This window comes from Mizuhopecten yessoensis, unplaced genomic scaffold, assembly GCF_002113885.1.
Source record: "Mizuhopecten yessoensis strain PY_sf001 unplaced genomic scaffold, ASM211388v2 scaffold10711, whole genome shotgun sequence".
NCBI lineage: Eukaryota > Metazoa > Mollusca > Bivalvia > Pectinida > Pectinidae > Mizuhopecten > Mizuhopecten yessoensis.
In genome coordinates this window covers 714,578-733,452 of record NW_018408683.1, presented here as the reverse complement: position 1 = coordinate 733,452, position 18,875 = coordinate 714,578, and the positions used below count along the sequence as shown (strand labels likewise).

Below are 18,875 nucleotides of genomic sequence, written 5' to 3'. Positions count from 1 at the left end.
GGGAAAAAAATGAGGAAAATGGTGAAAATACATGAATTTTTAAAGAATATTCTCAGACGGATCCGCCACTGGAACACGACTATGTGAGGAAACAAAGTGACACTCGTTCACACATTGAAGAGAGACGCTGGCTACTGAGGCCCCTACTAAGCTTACTGGCAATTTTACTGATGAGCCGACACCGACGTCCGATGAGGATCCCTCCAGTACTAGTGATCACGAATACGTCAATAACTTTTTGACATGGTCGCAGGGAAGACGAGCGGTTGAACTTGCGATGTTATCTGAATAAGGGTCCACCGTGCATCCCCCCCCCCACAAACCTCCGAACCAATATTTTTCTGAAGCTCCATGACGCCCTGATCACGAAAATAAATGTTAACATTGCGTAAATTGGGACGAACTTCCGGTTATGACGTCATCAAGATGGCCGTCATAGTGAAATTTACACAAAATGTGAAAAAATTATAAAATCATTATTTTTCGATCAAATTTAACAAATGAGGTATCAAAATGACCGCAATAGAATAACAAACAGATCTGTTAACAAAACAAACTACTATGAATAGATTCATTTCCAGCGAAAAATGAATTCATGTCGATTTTGAGGTCAAAATTTCATTTTTTCACAAAATAATTGTCATTATTTTTGGTCAAATCTTTTTCTAAATCTTATGGCAAAGCACTGCCATAAGACCATGCTGGGGTGCATGGAAAGGTTGTTATTGGAACAATACATGGCTCCCCAAGATGAGCAGGAACTGTTCTCTTCCATCCCAGCAGACTCGATGAAGAAGTTGGATGTTTTTTTACAATCGCTCACAGAAACCAAATTGGACGCAGCATTAGATGACGATGCATTCAGTAACTACATCCAGGGTTACCTGCAGTATAGAGTGGAGGTCAGTGAAGGCAGTCACGGAAAAACTGCCCTAACTTTGGGCTTCCTCCATGAGTCATATATGGCTAGTACTCTCTCTCGTACAGGCAGTGAAGCACAATGACTTCCTTGCATATGCACACTGTTTGCATCTCATGACAAACATATTTTTTGCATTCGGTGGTCAGAACTACGCCCGATATCTCACATACTTCTCCATCTTCCTGGTTAACATTGAGGTATCTCATCCCGGAGCAACTGATTTGATCAAGAGGGGAGCCATGAGTGTGGCTCGTTCCTTCATACCCGGAAAACGCTGTGCCGTCGAAAAAACTATCGAGGAAACCTTTATGAGACATGCCAAATCTCACGGTGGCGCTGGTGGGGGTGGTTTTGGTGTTTCAGGGGTTCTCAGCAACCATGTTGCATACCAAAGATGGGTGCGAACAACACACACGAGATCCCAGTATGTCAACACGACACTGAACATGGCTGACATACCGACAGCTAACAGCCAAAGTGGAACAATGCATCGTGATGTACGACCTGCAGAGATCCTGAAAAGTGAGAAATGCGTACGAAAGGCAAAGGAGGCAGTTGAAAGCTTCATCAATCTATTTATAGTTGACGACCAAGAAAAACTTATCAGTCTTTCATCTGGAGCTGCAGCCACTGCAATTATAGCAACTGATTTTTCTGGGCGCAGAAAAGTCAGGAAAAGAGGCACAGAAAGCTTTCATAAAAGACAGGCTGGAGAAGATTGAAAACTTCTTTGAACCAGTAAAGCGGATGAATCTGAGAACGCTTGGTGAAATGAACAAGAAGATGAAAGTAACAACGGCAAACAACAAAGTGGTCCAGTATAACCAACAAGGCAATATTGCCTTCCAACTATTTGTGAAATCCCAAAGCCAGGGCTTGCAGTTGGACATGAGGGAACTGATGACGTACCCGCTGACCCCTGTCCCATACAGCATTGGAACAGCAGATGGATTTCTGGCAAAGACAGACAAATCTAAATCTTTCCAGTATCTGACCAAAGAGTGTGAGAATGCACCGGTTCCATCGGCTGAGTCAACACTTGTGGTCCATGATGGTAATGCCTACTTCTACTTCCTCAAGGAGATACCAGCCAATTTCAGCTTGATCGGCAACAAGATTTTTGGCATGATGTCAACGACAACAGATGCGGTGTTCATCACAGATATGTATACTCCCAATTCTGTCAAATCCACGGAACGTGAGAGAAGGGGCTGTAGCGAGAAGCTCATTGTAAAGGGGGCAAGCACAAAGAAACCTCCTGATTGGAAGCAGTTCCTGACAAATGATGACAACAAGATACAATTCATCAATCTCCTCTGCAAGACGTGAAGTAATCATTCATATGCCAATAAGCTCCTTGGAAGAAAAGTCATCATCACATGTGAAGGAGCTACACACCAGCTGACGTCTAAAGATGGGCATAGCACAGCAAAGATGGAGATCGAAACTCTACGCTCATCCCAAGAGGAAACTGATTCCAGAGTAGTTCTGTACTGCATGTATGGAAAGAACAAGGGATATGAGTACATCCGGATCAAAAGTCCAGACAGCGATGTATTCTTCATCCTACTGCACTACGCCCTCACATTGCCAAATGTAGTGATTCTATTTGACACTGGCACTGAAAATATGCAGCGACTGATCAACATCATCGACCTGGCAGAGGGCTATACACAGAACCACTGCACAACACTCATGTGTCTCCATGCATACACTAGATGTGACACTACCATCGCATTCAAAGAAATAGGAAAGATCAAGCCACTGAAAACTCTCCAGAAAACTCCAAAGTTTGCTGATGTACTCTGCAGGTTGGGGGAAACTTGGGACATAACCGAAGACCTCCTTGATGAACTGAAGGAATTCACGTGGGCCATATATATGGTCGTGCTAGAGTGCACAAGATTAATGAGCTTCGATACATCCGCATACAGGAGCTGTGTGCCAAGGAAGACCAACCCCACCCTTCAAAGAATATGGACATTGGATCACTTCCACCATGCAGAAGAAGTCTGGAGCAGCACGTAAGACGTGTCAACTATCAGGGTTGGAATCTGGAAGAGGGCCCACATTGCTGAACCAGATATTCCAGATGTGAATGTTGACCACGGATGGTAGGTCAAGGATGGAAAGCTGGAGCCACTGTGGTACACAGGAGATGTTCTGCCATGGGAGCCCATCGACATCGCTGGCGAACCACTGGAGTCTGACGACGATGTGGATTCAGATGACTCGGAAACTGTATACCAGCTGACAGATGTGCTAGATCAGTTTAGTGTACAAAGCAGTGGTGAAGGCACAGACAGTGATCTGGATTGACAATATGTACCCTCGAATGACATGAACTCTGTGTTTGTTAGATATTTAGACACACAGAAACGGCAATTATTGTTGATATGACTGTTGATATTTAAACAGTTGTGATACACAGGATATGAACAAAATAGCGTGTGGTTATTCAGCCCAATAGCGTGAATAAAACATTTCTGAATCATGACTAAGGTTGTTTGCTTTCTGGAAAAGATTTGACCAAAAATAAAGACAATTATTTTGCGAAAAATTGAAATTTTGACTTCAAAATCGACATGAATTCCTTTTTTGTTGCAAATGAATCTATTCATAGTAGTTTGTTTTGTTAACAGATCTGTTTGTTATTCTATTGCGGTCATTTTGATACCTCATTTGTTAAATTTGATCGAAAAATAACGATTTTATGATATTTTTTCACTTTTTGTGTAAATTTCACTATGGCGGCCATCTTGATGACGTCATAACCGGAAGTTCGTCCCAACTTACGCAATGTTAACATTTATTTTCGTGATCAGGGCGTCATGGAGCTTCAGAAAAATATTGGTTCGGAGGTTTGTGGAGGGGGGGATGCACGGTGGACCCTTCTAGCTCCCGGCCTAATATGGGTAAGAGCAATTGTGTCGTATCGCATATACAAAAAACCCGTATTTATTAGTAAGTATGTAATAAATTTCTAATAAACCATTGTTGCATCAAATAAAAAGTTTTTTGTTTCATTTTGTTCCATTGAAAAAAAAAATCGAAAAAAAAATCGAAATCTCATAATATCCAAAAAAAATCTGAAGAAACTAACGCAAGGTATGGGTAATTGTTATGAAATTATTTGGTTATGTATAGCGATGCCGTAGAAAAACAAAACAATGCCTCGTTACATTTTAGGCGACGGGACGGGAATCCTTAACAAAATATATCACATTTAGGCAAGATATTCACTTAAATACTGTATACTATATGAACTATTCGCCGTACACCAGTTATCAAAAACATTCCTATTCGCCGTACAATGTATTGCTATTCGCCGTACACTTCACCAATTTTAGTTATACCAATATCTAAAGAAAGAAGCATAATATAGAGCGACTCCATGTATTATCATGACTATATAACTATAAGAAATCATCTTAGCATATAATGTATATAATCTACTGGCAAATATCAAGTCAAGACAATATTTGCTGTTGAGAATGAAGATTTAGCGGTACTATAGGCAGACTGTTTTTGTAAATAATTTGCAACTACACCGAAACAATTACATGCCTCCTGTTTCACATATGAATTACGTCTATGCTTGACTGTCATGCTTCTTTATTTGTCTCGACAATACCAGAAAATACAAGAAATATAAAAAAAATTAGCGTGATTTGACTACGTCCAGCTTCCATGCCCGCTTCGGTACTAGCTATATCCGGTGTCAGTCCTACACAGTGATTATGATACCAGAGTGAGTATTTATGATGTCATAGACGTTATGCTAACTATGACATTATATAATAGCAAGGTATAATGTGATAGTACATAGTACATGTATGATGCACTCAATTACATGCACAGAGACGCAAAGTACCATATTCAACACAAAATGCAACTTTATTGAAGAAAACGTGGAATTATGGGACTTTTCATTTTCAACATTACTTCCCTTTGTTACTTGTTTGAGAGGAAAATGGATCAAAATATACCTTTCAGAGTTTCAGGGAATACACAGTAACCTGACAGGTCGTTTTGTTCATCGTATAATTTTTTAGACATTTATGGGGGTTTTTTTTAACTTAAAATTATCAACCTTTCCATATAATGTAGCAGACCACAGTATCTGGGCCTGGCCATGAATTTTATACAATGTATAAATGTATAAAAAAAAAATCAAAAAAAATCACTCAAATTGGTATTTGTCATTTTGAAGTGAACAGTGCAAGGCTGTATATTTTTCATAATATAAAATTTGTATTTGGTTCGAGATTTCAATTTGGTCAGTCTGTAAACTGCTCCAACAAAACCTCCAACACATGCGAAGTTTGCGAAAAAAATAATGTTGGGCGTATGCTGAATTGTGACCGAGTATTTTGGTTACCATGAAAGTGATGTTTAATTTAAGACATGTTTTAGGAGAAAAATTCCTTTCTGTGAGGGTCAATGTTAAGGCTAAAAATAACAATTTTCTGCATTTTTTTATTTTATTTAAAATTTTGGTCTGTTATCGATGGTTTTTACAATTTAAGTCTTAAATACGAGAACACCTTTTTACACAATTTTCACTTCTGTATTACAATTGCAATTGTGATGTACTAGTTTATAAATTATTTTTATACGTGTACATGCATGCAAGTATCTTCAGGCTCGGCAAAAGCACTCGTCCGCTCGTCTTGAGGAGCAGATTTTGCTGACAGACGAGTGATTTTTATTTGATGATATGATGAGGATGTGGGGCTGGGTTGCTAAGGAAATTCGCCATCTTGGATCCGCCATCTTGTTTGTTGCTAGCAACAAACAAGATGGTGGAGGATCTAAGATGGCGGATTTCCATAGCAACCCAGTGAATCTACGGCCCCACATCCACATTGCCTCATCATGTGTGTTTTGATTGTGACGTCATCAATTTTGCCCAACACTTCTGAGAGGAAAAAAGAAACAGGAAAAAAGAAGAACATTGCATTTCAGTGTACAGATACTCAATAAAAAAAGTAGACACAGCCTCTCTTCTTCTGATTCTTTCTTTTCTATTCTGGTAGCTTGTTTGCAATCATGTCGACGTGAAAATGAGGGGCTCTGTTCTCGACTATACGAAAGCCCTTCAAGTGCACGCCGATATGGGTTTTCTTTACAATATAATATAATTATTTATTTACAATATAATATAATTCTTTATTTACAAGTTGTTGCTTAAATAAGCTAGCGTATTAAAAAAATATGAATGCCTTTTCAAAAGAAAAAATAATGTTGATCTTCCTAGCTCATCAATGCTAACAGGAAATGCTGTTGCGTGTTTTGAACTGAAAGAAATAGGAGGGACTGACATATGGACATAGATGGAGGGACTGACATGGACATAGATGGAGGGACTGACATATTGACATGGATGGAAGGACTGACATATGGACATAGATGGAAGGACTGACATATGGACATGGATGGAAGGACTGACATATGGACATAGATGGAAGGACTGACATGAACATGGATGGAAGGACTGACATTTGGACATAGATGGAGGGACTGACATATGGACATATAGATGGAATACAAACGAATACTGAATACTGGCCGCTTGCACGTCGTTGTCTATGCATTCTTTGGCGATGCTGTTTCCTAATGCGCTCCTTGTCGTTTGATATGTTTTGTCGTTCCTTCCTGTACAAGTCTGCTTGCCGTTGTATTAATTGGTGTTGGCGGAGGAAGTCGGATAGACTGTAGAAAACTGTCGTCTGAACTTGTCAGAATCGTACGGGAAGCTTTAGATGACGTCACGGTCATCGAACGTGACGTCACTATCATCGATCGATATCCACTCTTAACACAGGCTTCTATGTAAAATTAAAAGAATATTTGAAGACGGAGGGGTCAATTTCAGTTTTGATGGGTCAATGGCGCCTCTAGGATTATTCCTGGGAAGCATAAACGAAAATATCTGGGGGGTTTCCACGAAAACGAAAGTTAAGATATTTCTATTTATAAGCATATTGCATGTATAAGTATTCATCTTTTTTGTAAGACATCTATCATGTCTTGTAAAGGGTTGTTTCAAGGATTCCATACTGTAAATGCACTGGTCATAGCCGAAGATAGCTCCTTGCAAGCTGTTAGACAACCCTGTCAATTGCCGGTAAACTTGTAGCTGAAGTTACAATTTCTAGCTATTCTATAGCTTTAAAACAGTTACGATTCAAGGAATAGTTAGAATTGTCATGAAATACGTTTTAAAGTAAAGAAAATACCTGATAATCGTTGCTATTCGTAGACTGAACCGTCCTTCAAAGCCTGGTGTCGTGTCAACAATCCGTTAGTGTGACGTCATAACCGATACACAAACTACAACCCTCCTACACATCATTTCATACATGTTTGTGTATTGCGTGTGACGTCATCAATTTCGCATTACCAATTCCAGTTTCGACTCAGCTCACTCAACCGACACAACAGTTATTTTCTGATGAAATCAAAAGGAGAGGTAGAACAAGAAGGAAACGTCGAACAGGAAGGAGAAGGAGAAGGCGACAGCCAAATGATAGACAACAGCGTGAGTACTAAAACTGACACACTTGTACAGGAATCCAAAGCCCATACAAAACCAAAATTACCTACTAAACGAAGGGGACTACCCACACTGTGCGAGTCCGTACAAGTCTACAGGCTGGGAAAAGACTGTTTTTGTAAAGTTTTCCTTATTCCTCACACTGCTGCTCTGATAAAGGAATTTACTTTTATGAATCTCACACCTGCTGCTATATTACGCATAAAATCACTGGACAGCATCATACGCGAGGCCATACAAAGTTTCACCGAGGGAAAAGATGTAAACTTGTTTAGTCACATTGGAGATAACATTATATTCTAATTCGCTTCCCTCAAACGAACATAAATTATTTATCATATAAAACTCCAACTCTTTACCGGGAGTTCGTCCGCCTAGCAACGAGGACGTACATATTTATTCAGGTAAAATTACATGGAAATCGGAAAATGGATCCGTAATCCCAGTGCTGTGCGGGAATTGCTGGCCACTTCGTCTTGTCCTTCATGCTCCAAAATAGCTGTACACAAATCAGGTTGTTTCATTCCCCATGTGAAAGGATTGCTGGAAATATAATGTAACAGCCACCCAAAAACTGAACAAGTACTAACAAGAATGGGCGGGTGGGCGGGAAGTCCGGACTGATCAACAGCTAGGCGAACACAGACACCTGTACGTGTCGCTACTGTCCCAAGCATACCTGTCCCACGTGCACTAGTAGCTGCACGTGCGAGACAAGACACGGACATCCCGTCCACTCGTTTACATAACAATGATAAATATATTTATATTCTAATTCGCTTCCCTCAAACGAACATAAATTATTTATCATATAAAACTCCAACTCTTTACCGGGAGTTCGTCCGCCTAGCAACGAGGACGTACAGAAAACAAAGAACGGGCAAAATCAGATTAATAAATTTAATTAATTTAACAAATCGTTTCGAGACAACAATGATGCAACATCATTACAAAATAACATTACAACCCTAGATTTTTTGATACTGATAGCTTAGACTCAAGCTTGTCCTTAACGTAACCATCTTTAGCGGTTTCTGATCTCCAGCGACCATGAGCTTAAAATAATCGATCGGGTACTCCCGCGTTAGCAGCCTGCCATTTCCTGTACCGTCTGAGATAAAGAGAACTAGTAGAAGCTGCTCTTGATTTAAGCACAAAATCGTGAAGATCAGAAGCCAAGTGGCGCAGACTAACATCTTGTATAGAAAGACGTTCTTTCCAAATACCAACAGAGAACATATCTGTACCTGTAAACAGTACAAACAAAAACTCGATAGAGAAAATGCATTTAAAATATCATTTGAATGTTCAAACAGAAAGAGAAAAATGACTATATTAACAGGTACAACAATAGACATATATATATCTAGATGAAATGTTTTCAATAATACTGATGCCGGAATACGTACAATGTCGCTATATAAACATCTGTACACCATAGGCCAAGTGACCTTTACAATGACATTCGGTACATGATGTAGCTTACGTATAGACCACGTGGTCTCTATTATACATGTAAATGATACCAAAAACATCTGTTTTGCCAAGTGGCAATATACAATTAGGTCAAGTGGCCTTATATAATGTTGCGAAAACTTACATGATGTCAAAACATCTCTTTTAGCCAAGTGGCGATATACAATTAGGCCAAGTGGCCTTATATACAAATGTAATGCTACGAAAACCTCAAGTCGGTCTCAGTCAAGTAATAACAATGAATTGCACTAAAACACACGTGACATTGAAATGTACGCATGACTTAACATATTTACAACTCAGTCTCACGCATGTGTGAGTAAGTGGGCGTGTATTACATCAGCCAATCGAAGTCCGTAAGCTGAATGCGCACTCGCATAACATGTAAATAAAACCACGTGGCGCTCATTATACACCACTATACAAATCCCATTCCTCCTCCAAAACTTGACAAGGGGCCTAATAACCTTCGTGAAAATATAAGGGGCTGATGAAAGTCCAAAAGGTAGCACCGTAAAACAGAAGTATCTAACTCTACCGTTCAAACACCAAGAAAATCCTAAGAATTTGTGGTGAGAAGGATGAATGTCAATATGATGATACCCTGATTTTAGGTCAAACTTAAACTTTTTCCTTCCACACATGTAAATTAACTTCTCGTAAATCTAAAATTAGACGTTTTTTGCCAGTAGAACCAACCGAAACTGATAATGGATTCACTACAAAGGGAATGGTATTCATTTCAACAACGCTTCCTACTTCTAAAAGCTCTAGAATAGCTTTAGATACGAATTCTGAATGTTTAAATGCAGATTTATTATTAAAATTAAATTTGTTAGGCGGAGTAGATATAAATGGAATCAAATAACCCTCCGACAGAACATTCAAAATATAATCGTTGGCTTCTATAGTATTTCTCCAAAAATCAACACACCTTTTCAATCGGCCTTTGACCCCAGTATCGTTAAAATGTTTTTCAGATATTTCATAATTTTCCTCAAAGACACCAATTTCAAAAGTATCATCAGAGTACTTAACTTCATTTTCCGGCTGAATCCGACAGTTTTGGGCAGTTCGTTCTCCAGTGACCGACTCCTCCGCAGGCGTGGCACAAATCATTGGGGCCGGGAGTCCCACGGCCCCTCCCGCCGAATTGAGGCCAGAATCCTCCTCGTTGAAAACGACCTGAGGCCGGGCGCTGCTGCTGCCACTGGTGATAAAATCCACGAAAAGAATCATGAGTGTTGCCAGCACCAGGCATGTACTGGGGCCCGTGCTGTCTCCCGGGGGGTCCCCCTGCAGCCGCTGGGGTCGATTTTTTCGTGGAACGTTTCTTCCGCTGAGCCCTGAATTCAGCCTGACGAATTTTCTTTTCATCCTCTGAGTCACTGGCGAGCTCATCACTTTGGTACTCATTCACGGTATCCCAGCCACACACTGACTTGTCTGCAATACGTATCAGCTTATTACGTTTCTCAAGCAGAGTACGGATGTTACGTAAACTGTCCCTAGTTGAGGAGGAATCACCCTTCACCACAGCTTTCTCAGCCAATTCTACTTCTTCAAGGACTTCGGAATTGAAATCAAACTGTTTTTTATTTCCATTGAATTTAAATTTCACTTCTCTTTCTTTTTTCAAACGTTTGAAGGAGTTAGCGGACAAGTCATGTTCCTCCCTTATATCGTCCCGTAGACCTTTCAATTTTGCGTCAAGGTAGGTAGTAAATAAGTCCAAAGCCTGGAAGGCGTCGTTATTAGAACTAACTGGTTTTGGGGCCGGAACACTATCCGTAGGACCAATACTATCCCCCTCGGTATTTAACTCGGTCATATCAGCGATAACAAGTACGTCCGGACTGATCGACAGCTAGGCGAACACAGACACCTGTACGTGTCGCTACTGTCCCAAGCATACCTGTCCCACGTGCACTAGTAGCTGCACGTGCGAGACAAGACACGGACATCCCGTCCACTCGTTTACATAACAATGATAAATATATTTTACGTTACGGTACATAAGCCCTACACGTGTGTAGACATTAGGAAGTTTCACGGCAGTAGCTACAGTGACAATGTTGTACCGAGCAAACACGGTATATGCATAACTTTCTGGGAATACTATCAGCTGGCCACCCTTTTGAAGAAGTTTTGAACATGTGGAGACATTTGATCAAACGCTACAGGAACTGGTGTTTTCGTAGGACAGTGCGTGCAAATCCATATTGGAACCACATGATATTAAATGTTAACAGTGAACTTGATTATTTAAACTTAGTGTTTCACATGTTCAGTGATAACAAAATTACACATTACAGAGTTAAAGTACTGCTATTATTAGCAAAGACTTGAGTAACAGATTGAACGACCCTATGTACATCAACAAATTTCATAAATTATTTCCTACGTTTGAATTGAGTGATTGCTAACATTAATTTCAAAATAAAACACTTATAGTTAGTAAATACCAAAAGCTTTTGTTATTGGTTAATCTATAAAGGTGTTTATACACTACACTGAGCAACGACACATCCCGTATCAGCTAAAGATGTAGACATTGCTCAGGGATACGTGAAAATCGGGTTTCCATTGGACAAATGTGGACAAATATGGACAAATAGTGTACAAGTAGTGGACAAATAGTGTATAAGTAGTGGACAAATAGTGGACAAATATGGACAGGACAAATATGGTCCAATAGTCGACAAAGGTTGACAAATGTCTATTTTTACGTTAAAATATCATTCAATTCATTTCATAAGATAAAATACTTAACTTGTAAGGAAAAATAACACTTTTTAATGTTTTTTTCTCAGTAATGTTTTTATTGTATGAAAAAAATAGACCAAAATCATTTACGGTAGAAGGGAAGTAACTCTTATATTCGGTTATGACGTCACACTAACGGATTGTTGACACGTCACCAGGCTTTGAAGGACGGTTCAGTCTACGAATAGCAACGATTATCAGGTACTTTCTTTACTTTAAAACGTATTTCATGACAATTCTAACTATTTCTTGAATCGTAACTGTTTTAAAACTATAGAATAGCTAGAAATTGTTAAGTAACTTCAGCTACAAGTTTTTACCGACAATTGACAGGGTTGTCTAACACTGAGCTTGCAAGGAGTTATCTTCGGCTATGACCAGTCCAGTGCATTTACAGTATGGAATCCTTGACACAACCCTTTACAATACATGATAGATGTCTTACAAAAAAGATTAATACTTATACATGGAATATGCTTATAAATAGAAATATCTAAACTTTCGATTTCGTGGAAAACCCCCAGAAATTTTCGTTTATGCTTCCCAGGGATAATCCTGGAGGGGCTATTGACCCCTCAAAACTGAAATTGACCCCTCCGTCTTCTAATATTCTTTTGATTTTACATAGAAGCCTGAGGTAAGAGTGGATATCGATCGATGATAGTGACGTCACGTTCGACGACCGTGACGTCATCTAAAGCTTCCCGTACGATTCTGACAAGTTCAGACGACACACTTTTCTACAGTCTATCCGACTTCCTCCGCCAACACCAATTAATACAACGGCAAGCAGACATGTACAGAGAGGAACGACAAAACATATCAAACGAAAAGGAGCGCATTAGGAAACAACATCGCCAAAGAATGCATAGACAACGACGTACAAGCGGCCAGTATTCAATATTCGTTTGTATTCCTTCTATATGTCCATATGTCAGTCCCTCCATCTATATGTCCATATGTCAGTCCCTCCATCTATGTCCAAATGTCAGTCCTTCCATCTATGTCCATATGTCAGTCTTTCCATTTATGTCCATATGTCTGTCCTTTCATCTATGTTCATGTCAGTCCTTCCATCTGTCCATATGTCAGTCCTTCCATCTATGTCCATATGTCAGTCCTTCCATTCATGTCCATATGTCTGTCCTTCCATCTATGTCCATATGTCAGTCCCTCCATCCATGTCAATATGTCAGTCCCTCCATCTATGTCCATGTCAGTCCCTCCATCTATGTCCATATGTCAGTCCTTCCTATTTCCTTCAGTTCAAACCACGCAACAGCATTTCTGTACCTGTTAGCATTGATGAGCTAGGAAGATCAACATTATTTTTTCTTTGAGAAAAGGCATTCATATTTTTTTAATACGCTAGCTTATTTAAGCAACAACTTGTAAATAAAGAATTATATTATATTGTAAGAATTATATTATATTGTAAAATAAACCCATATCGGCGTGCACTTGAAGGGCTTTCGTATTGTCGAGAACAGAGCCCCTCATTTTCATGTCGACATGATTGCAAACAAGCTACCAGAATAGAAAAGAAAGAACCAGAAGAAGAGAGGCTGTGTCTACTTTTTTTTATTGAGTATCTGTACACTGAAATGCAATGTCCTTCTTTTTTCCTGTTTCTTTTTTTCCTCTCAGAAGTGTTGGTCACCTGTAGTGCAGTCTAAAAACAAGTACGGACCTCCTGGAGCGTATACCTAAAAACCAGAAGGGAGAGTGTTAATACAGATACAATGGCAGTAAGCCTGTGAGTACCTCAAAATTGATGACGTCACAATCAAAACGCACATGATGAGGCGATGTGGATATGGGGCCGTAGGTTCACTGGGTTGCTATGAAATCCGCCATCTTGGATCCTCCACCATCTTGTTTGTTGCTAGCAACTAGTCTGTCGGACGAGTAGATTTTATCAATTTATATGTTCTTGGGTTACGATATATAACGTTAGTGCAGGCAAATTCGCCATGCACCCAAATTCGCCACCCTGTGACGAAAATGCCATATGACGTCATAATACATAAAATGTGACGTAAATAACGTCACCATAGTATTCAACATAGTTAAAGCCTTCAAATATTTTGACAAGAAGAGGTATAAGAAGGGAAAAGCTATACTTTTAATCAAAACAGTTATGAAATATCTTGTAACACAACGAAACTTAAAAATTTGGTCTGTGCGACGGACATCTCGTCAACTAAACTCATTAATCTGAGGCCAGTTGGTTGTTATTTAGTGTAAATTTATTACATACACATGAAAATACCCATATCTTAACGCTAATTGCAGTTAATGCAAGTAAATTGTTTTTCTACAAGTGTACTTTGGTACATGTACAATGTACTGACGATCCACTGCGTGTTTATGGAAATGACGATCGGAAAGATTCGCGAGTTGATAATTCGTCAGTTTCCATTTTCATGCAATGTGTTTTTAGAATACAATCAACCAGTATCTTTTTAAAAGTATTGTTTGCGTCTTACATTCAACAATCTTACAACACTTAAATTAAAATACCATCTAGAAATTTTCTAGATTTATATCTGAAAGGAATTAGTTGTCGGCCTGAAAGTACTGCTGTACAATCGCATGCTGATTGTACGTAGAGACCGACATTTACCAAAGACTGAGTTTTACATGAAAAAGTAAGTACATTTACAACACCTGGCCGGGCAGTCTTTGTTGAATAAGTTTTCAAGCCCAAGAAAATCGTTTTTATTTGTCAGATGTTTCCCGTTGACGTGCAAGACTATCGGATACGTACATATGTGACAAATTATCAAAAAAGACGGGGGGCGATCGTTGAAAGCCCTGGACCCTCTCATCCTGACCCGATAAAAAATATAATATTGGGCAGCGATTTGGAAGTTTATATTTGTTAAGGACAGAGTCTTTATTGCGTATCATGTAAATTGACATCATCTCAGCCGATACCCGTCATCTTTCTCAAACAACATTAGTCAGTTTCTTCAAGTTACCGAAAACTAACTATCACAACTAAGAAAAGCCATGTATTTCAATGTTAATCATTGTTACAAACACACATTTGGAGCTGTTCGTATTAGTACGGCTTGTGTAACATAAACATACAACATTTTACATTTAAACACTTAGATCACTTGTAAATTAGTTAAATGTTTGAAGGTTGCGAAACTGCCTGCACCTTTGAGCAAAACCACGGAAGGCCTGATGACGTCACAAATGTTGCTGCGTGACGTCATGCAGGCGTGTTTACAACAGGCATTTCAGTCGAATCTTCTTCTGTATTGGTGCTCGTCGGCATTTTGATACATGCCTATTTGGTCGAATTATTAACAGAAACCCTATCTAATGTGACGAATTTGCCTTCACTGACATTATGATTTCATAAAGTTATTTTATGTTTCTAATTCACTTGAGTAAATTATACAATTAGTCTGATAATTGAATTAAAAAATAACTTTGAAAATGTATATATACTTTTCACTGTGGTCAAACGGCACTGTATAGGTTCTGGAAATAGCGATCGCCGAAGCGAGGCAGATTTTTGAAGACCACGGCATGCTTGTGATCATGGTCATGTTTTCGGTATAGTATCAATAGATCAACCTGCGTTACGAACTTGAAATATTCCAGAAATGAAACTAAAAAGCACATTAAAATATATAGAATCACAGATTATGTCAATAATTAAATTACAGATCTCCTTTGACACATGGTTTATGTATTTTTTCTTAATTCAATGATTTATAAATTCAAAACACACATCAACGAAAGCATTTGTGTTTTTAAACATAAAATAAACAATGATTGTAAATAGCACCTTTGGACATGCTACTGTATGGATAATAGCGACCAGACTGTATGTTAATAGCGCCTGCGGCTTTATATTACTGTATGGTTTATTGCATTGCATTATTACATTTTGCCTGTTGGTGGAATAAACGGTTTATCTCACACAGATAATTTCGAGTGCAGTTACTGCCAAAACAGCTTTATAGAGTTTAGTAAAATAATTGAACATTGCATGCAAGACCACCGGAACTTAGGAAGACAGTTACACAAACGAAGAATTTTCTTCTAGTTCCAGAAGAAATAAGTCTCCTATGTTAATGCAGATGTGTACAAAGAATTTATTCACTTTCATGTTCCCTGTTTAGAAAAATATCAAAAAAGTTATGAACACAACAGGGACCTGATAATTTGTTACAGCTATATTTAGAACTAAACTAAGGTGTTCAGAGTAATTTTATATGTTTTAGGGGTTTAGATCGACTTTCGGCTCGTTCGGCCATCCGATCTTCTGACAGGAAAAGTTAGATAATTCTTCAAAAACGGACGTGCTGCCCTACTTCCCAGAACAGAAAATAAAAGGGGCCGAATTTGCCCAGGTCTCCCCCTAATTGTTATGACGGTCTTAAAATCTCATTGAGCTTGTGTTCTTATAATTATATCATTCTGAAAGCAGTATTATCTCATTCTGAATCATTACATATCAGATATCAACAAAAGCAACGCTCTTTTTAGGCTTTGCCTTTTCATATTACGATAGAAAGTTGAAAAGCCACAGCTTACATGCTACACGTACATGTGGACAGTCCTTTATGTAATCATAGAATATAGTTGTACGCGTACTGTAGCTCACATGTACCCGTAAGGTTGCAAAACCTCTGTAATAACAATCAGAAGCAACTTGTTACCATGTAATAGTTATACAAGGAAATCGCAATTAATCGACAGTACAATCACTAGTAATCATAGTCAATTTTATCATAACAAGCAAGTAACCATACAGTAGTCGTCGATTATGAGCCAGGGTTGTTCAAACTTCAGACATTAACTTAACAGGAATTTGCTTTGATTGCATGTCTCCTCATACTCTTTTTTCATCATCGTCTCTGAATTCAATCAAAATTTATCAGATTCATTATCAGAATTGTAGAAATTAGATCGACTCGGATGTCAGCGCTTGTGATTAATGATCGATTATGTAAGATTAAGAAGTGAATATCAATATATATTACAGTTTATCGGGTTGAAAAGTTGCAAAAATAACTGCTTCATCCGTCTTGACTAATTATACAACATGAGTAATGATTAAAATAATCCAATTTACCTCGACTGGAGGTGTACAACAACGTGATTTATTTAACTCTCGCTTCGGTGATCCCTATTTCCGGAATCTATACAGTGCCGTTCGACCACATTGCTTTTGAAACAATAATATGTGAAATTAATTAGAATATTGTTATTTTATCACAAGAATAAGTTATTCTATTTATTATTTATTTTTCTTGTTAAAAACTTTAATGGTATTGGTAATAGGATGGAACTTTTGTAAATATGTGTGGGTTTTTTTGGTTATACCTACCAAAACAACAATTTTTAGGAAATAACACTTTAAATGTTTATTAAAATTCATTTGATGTGTTTATACTGTAAATGAAAAAAAAATATGCAGTAACAGCACAGGACTTTGTTTTGAGTGTTCCTTTTCCAAAAAGTGTGACAATTTCTGATAATGACTCATTACAGTCATCGTGATAATCTTTGTCATAAATGCTCAGGTAATATGCTAGTCGCGCGTGCAGTGATGTCTCCTCAAGCTGGGGATTAAATACCGTGGCTATTTTTAGACGTAAACAAATTATCACAGATGAGAGATTACCACAAAGGCTTCACACACCGACATCTTAATTTAATTAAATGTAGAAACAAAAAATAACGAAGGTAAATTGAAGAAACGAGAACTGTTCCGCAACGTCAACAAACATGTAGGGTACAGTAGGCCTACGGGTTTTTGCTAGAGATTTTAAACTCTGGGTCATATCTTACATCCATGATTGTGATCAGCAGCAAACATTGATCGTTTTAAAATAGCCATAACGTAGAATATCGTAAAATGGTAGACACTACTGGCACTAGTCAAAATTCCATCCAACTCACCGCTACAAGTTGAACCGGATAAGCGGCGAGAACATTTCTTCGTATTTAACGCATGCGCAACAAGTTCTTATTTCAATTCTAGCCTAGAGAGGGTACCCAAATTGGATCTTCTGGAAAATTCCACGAAACCCCAGAAATACACCCCATTTTCAAAACCCTCTCAGGGTCGTTCTTTGAAAGATATCGAAAAACCAAATATATAGTTTTCTTCAGAATAACTTGGACTACTTATGTTTGGAGTTTCAGTTCGTCAGCTTTAAGCGTTAATTCTCCAGGATGAATTATACAGCTACTAATGGTCAAAATGCCGATTTTGGCGTGTTCGGGTTTCCTATGTTGTTGGTTAGCATGATAGAATAATCAATTTGAATCATCAGAAAGACTACATTTGTTCACGAATAATACCAGTAACATATAACTCAGAGGATAATCACAAGAATAAAAGAAGCATTGAACTACTCAATCCTCGGGAATTGTATTGCCTAATGACATGACATAAAACAATTAGGTATTGTGGGACACACTAAGGCAAGCAAGTTAACATTTAGTATCCAACGTCGGGTACGAAATATATTGGGGATAACTTTGAATGGAATGATTTTTTGTCTTTTTCACTTTAATATATCTTTATTTCGCTTAAGTTCATAGAAGTGTATTGCTAAACGGAAATAGGAAGTACATCCCTAGTTGAAAATCCAATGTAGGGAGACAGTATCACAATTTCCGCATATTCTAATGTTTAATATTAAACTGATGAATATTGTATGCTTATTATTGACAGAACAAAGCAATCAAGGCATTAATTCAGTTGTTTTTTTGATCAATAAGTCACATGTGTCCATTTTTCTGTACTTCAGGAAACCGGCTACCTATTTCACTACTGTGAAGTTTTTCAAGAACGATAACTCTTGCATGCAATTACTATGTGTATATGGTTTTATTATAAAATGTCAATTTTTAATCGTTTATAGATGATTAATTTTACACAATTTCAGCATTTATGAAATTGATATACTTTAATGCAATACAAATCTATGTTAGTATCATTTTTATTGACATTATTTTGCAAAAAAAAGTGTGTTTCATTTTTTTTTTTCAAAATTCAATCCTTTTTATATAAATTTCCATTTAAAATCCTTAAAATTCTGCAACCTATATTTTTTTTTGTGGCAGAACATTTTCTTTACTCCAAAGCAATATAACTACAAAATTTAAATAAAT

At 38.0% G+C, this 18,875-nt stretch overlaps 2 protein-coding genes across 4 annotated transcripts in view; both read right to left on the bottom strand.

The window, feature by feature from the left end:
• Positions 1-7,229, bottom strand: part of LOC110461934 (ficolin-1-like) — a 28,610-nt gene extending 21,381 nt beyond the window's left edge. Inside the window, exon 1 of the mRNA XM_021515675.1 lies at positions 7,165-7,229. The gene's annotated coding sequence lies outside the window, so the exon portion shown is untranslated. The remainder of the gene's footprint in view (positions 1-7,164) is intronic.
• Positions 7,230-7,840: 611 nt separating this feature from the next.
• On the bottom strand, positions 7,841-10,953 carry LOC110461960. Of its 3 annotated transcripts, none has more exons than XM_021515709.1 (2): positions 9,995-10,953; positions 7,841-8,728 (listed from the first exon to the last, which is right to left on the bottom strand). In XM_021515709.1, the coding sequence occupies exon 1, from the start codon at positions 10,786-10,788 to the stop codon at positions 9,997-9,999; it is 792 nt and encodes a 263-aa protein (XP_021371384.1). In that variant the 5' UTR covers positions 10,789-10,953; the 3' UTR covers positions 7,841-8,728; positions 9,995-9,996. The 3 variants fall into 3 exon arrangements, with proteins under 3 accessions (XP_021371384.1, XP_021371385.1, XP_021371383.1); XM_021515710.1 differs by having other exon boundaries at positions 7,841-8,024; XM_021515708.1 differs by lacking the exon at positions 7,841-8,728 and having other exon boundaries at positions 8,736-10,027; positions 10,368-10,953.
• Between the last annotated feature and the right edge of the window lie 7,922 nt (positions 10,954-18,875).

Excerpts from the sequence above, each read along its gene's own strand:
- LOC110461960 (XM_021515708.1), bottom strand. The coding sequence starts at position 10,788 with ATGACCGAGTTAAATACCGAGGGGGATAGTATTGGTCCTACGGATAGT. Across the intron at positions 10,028-10,367 it reads CTGGGATACCGTGAATGAGT|CCCAAAACTGTCGGATTCAG; the intron begins ACCAAAGTGATG and ends GAGAACGAACTG.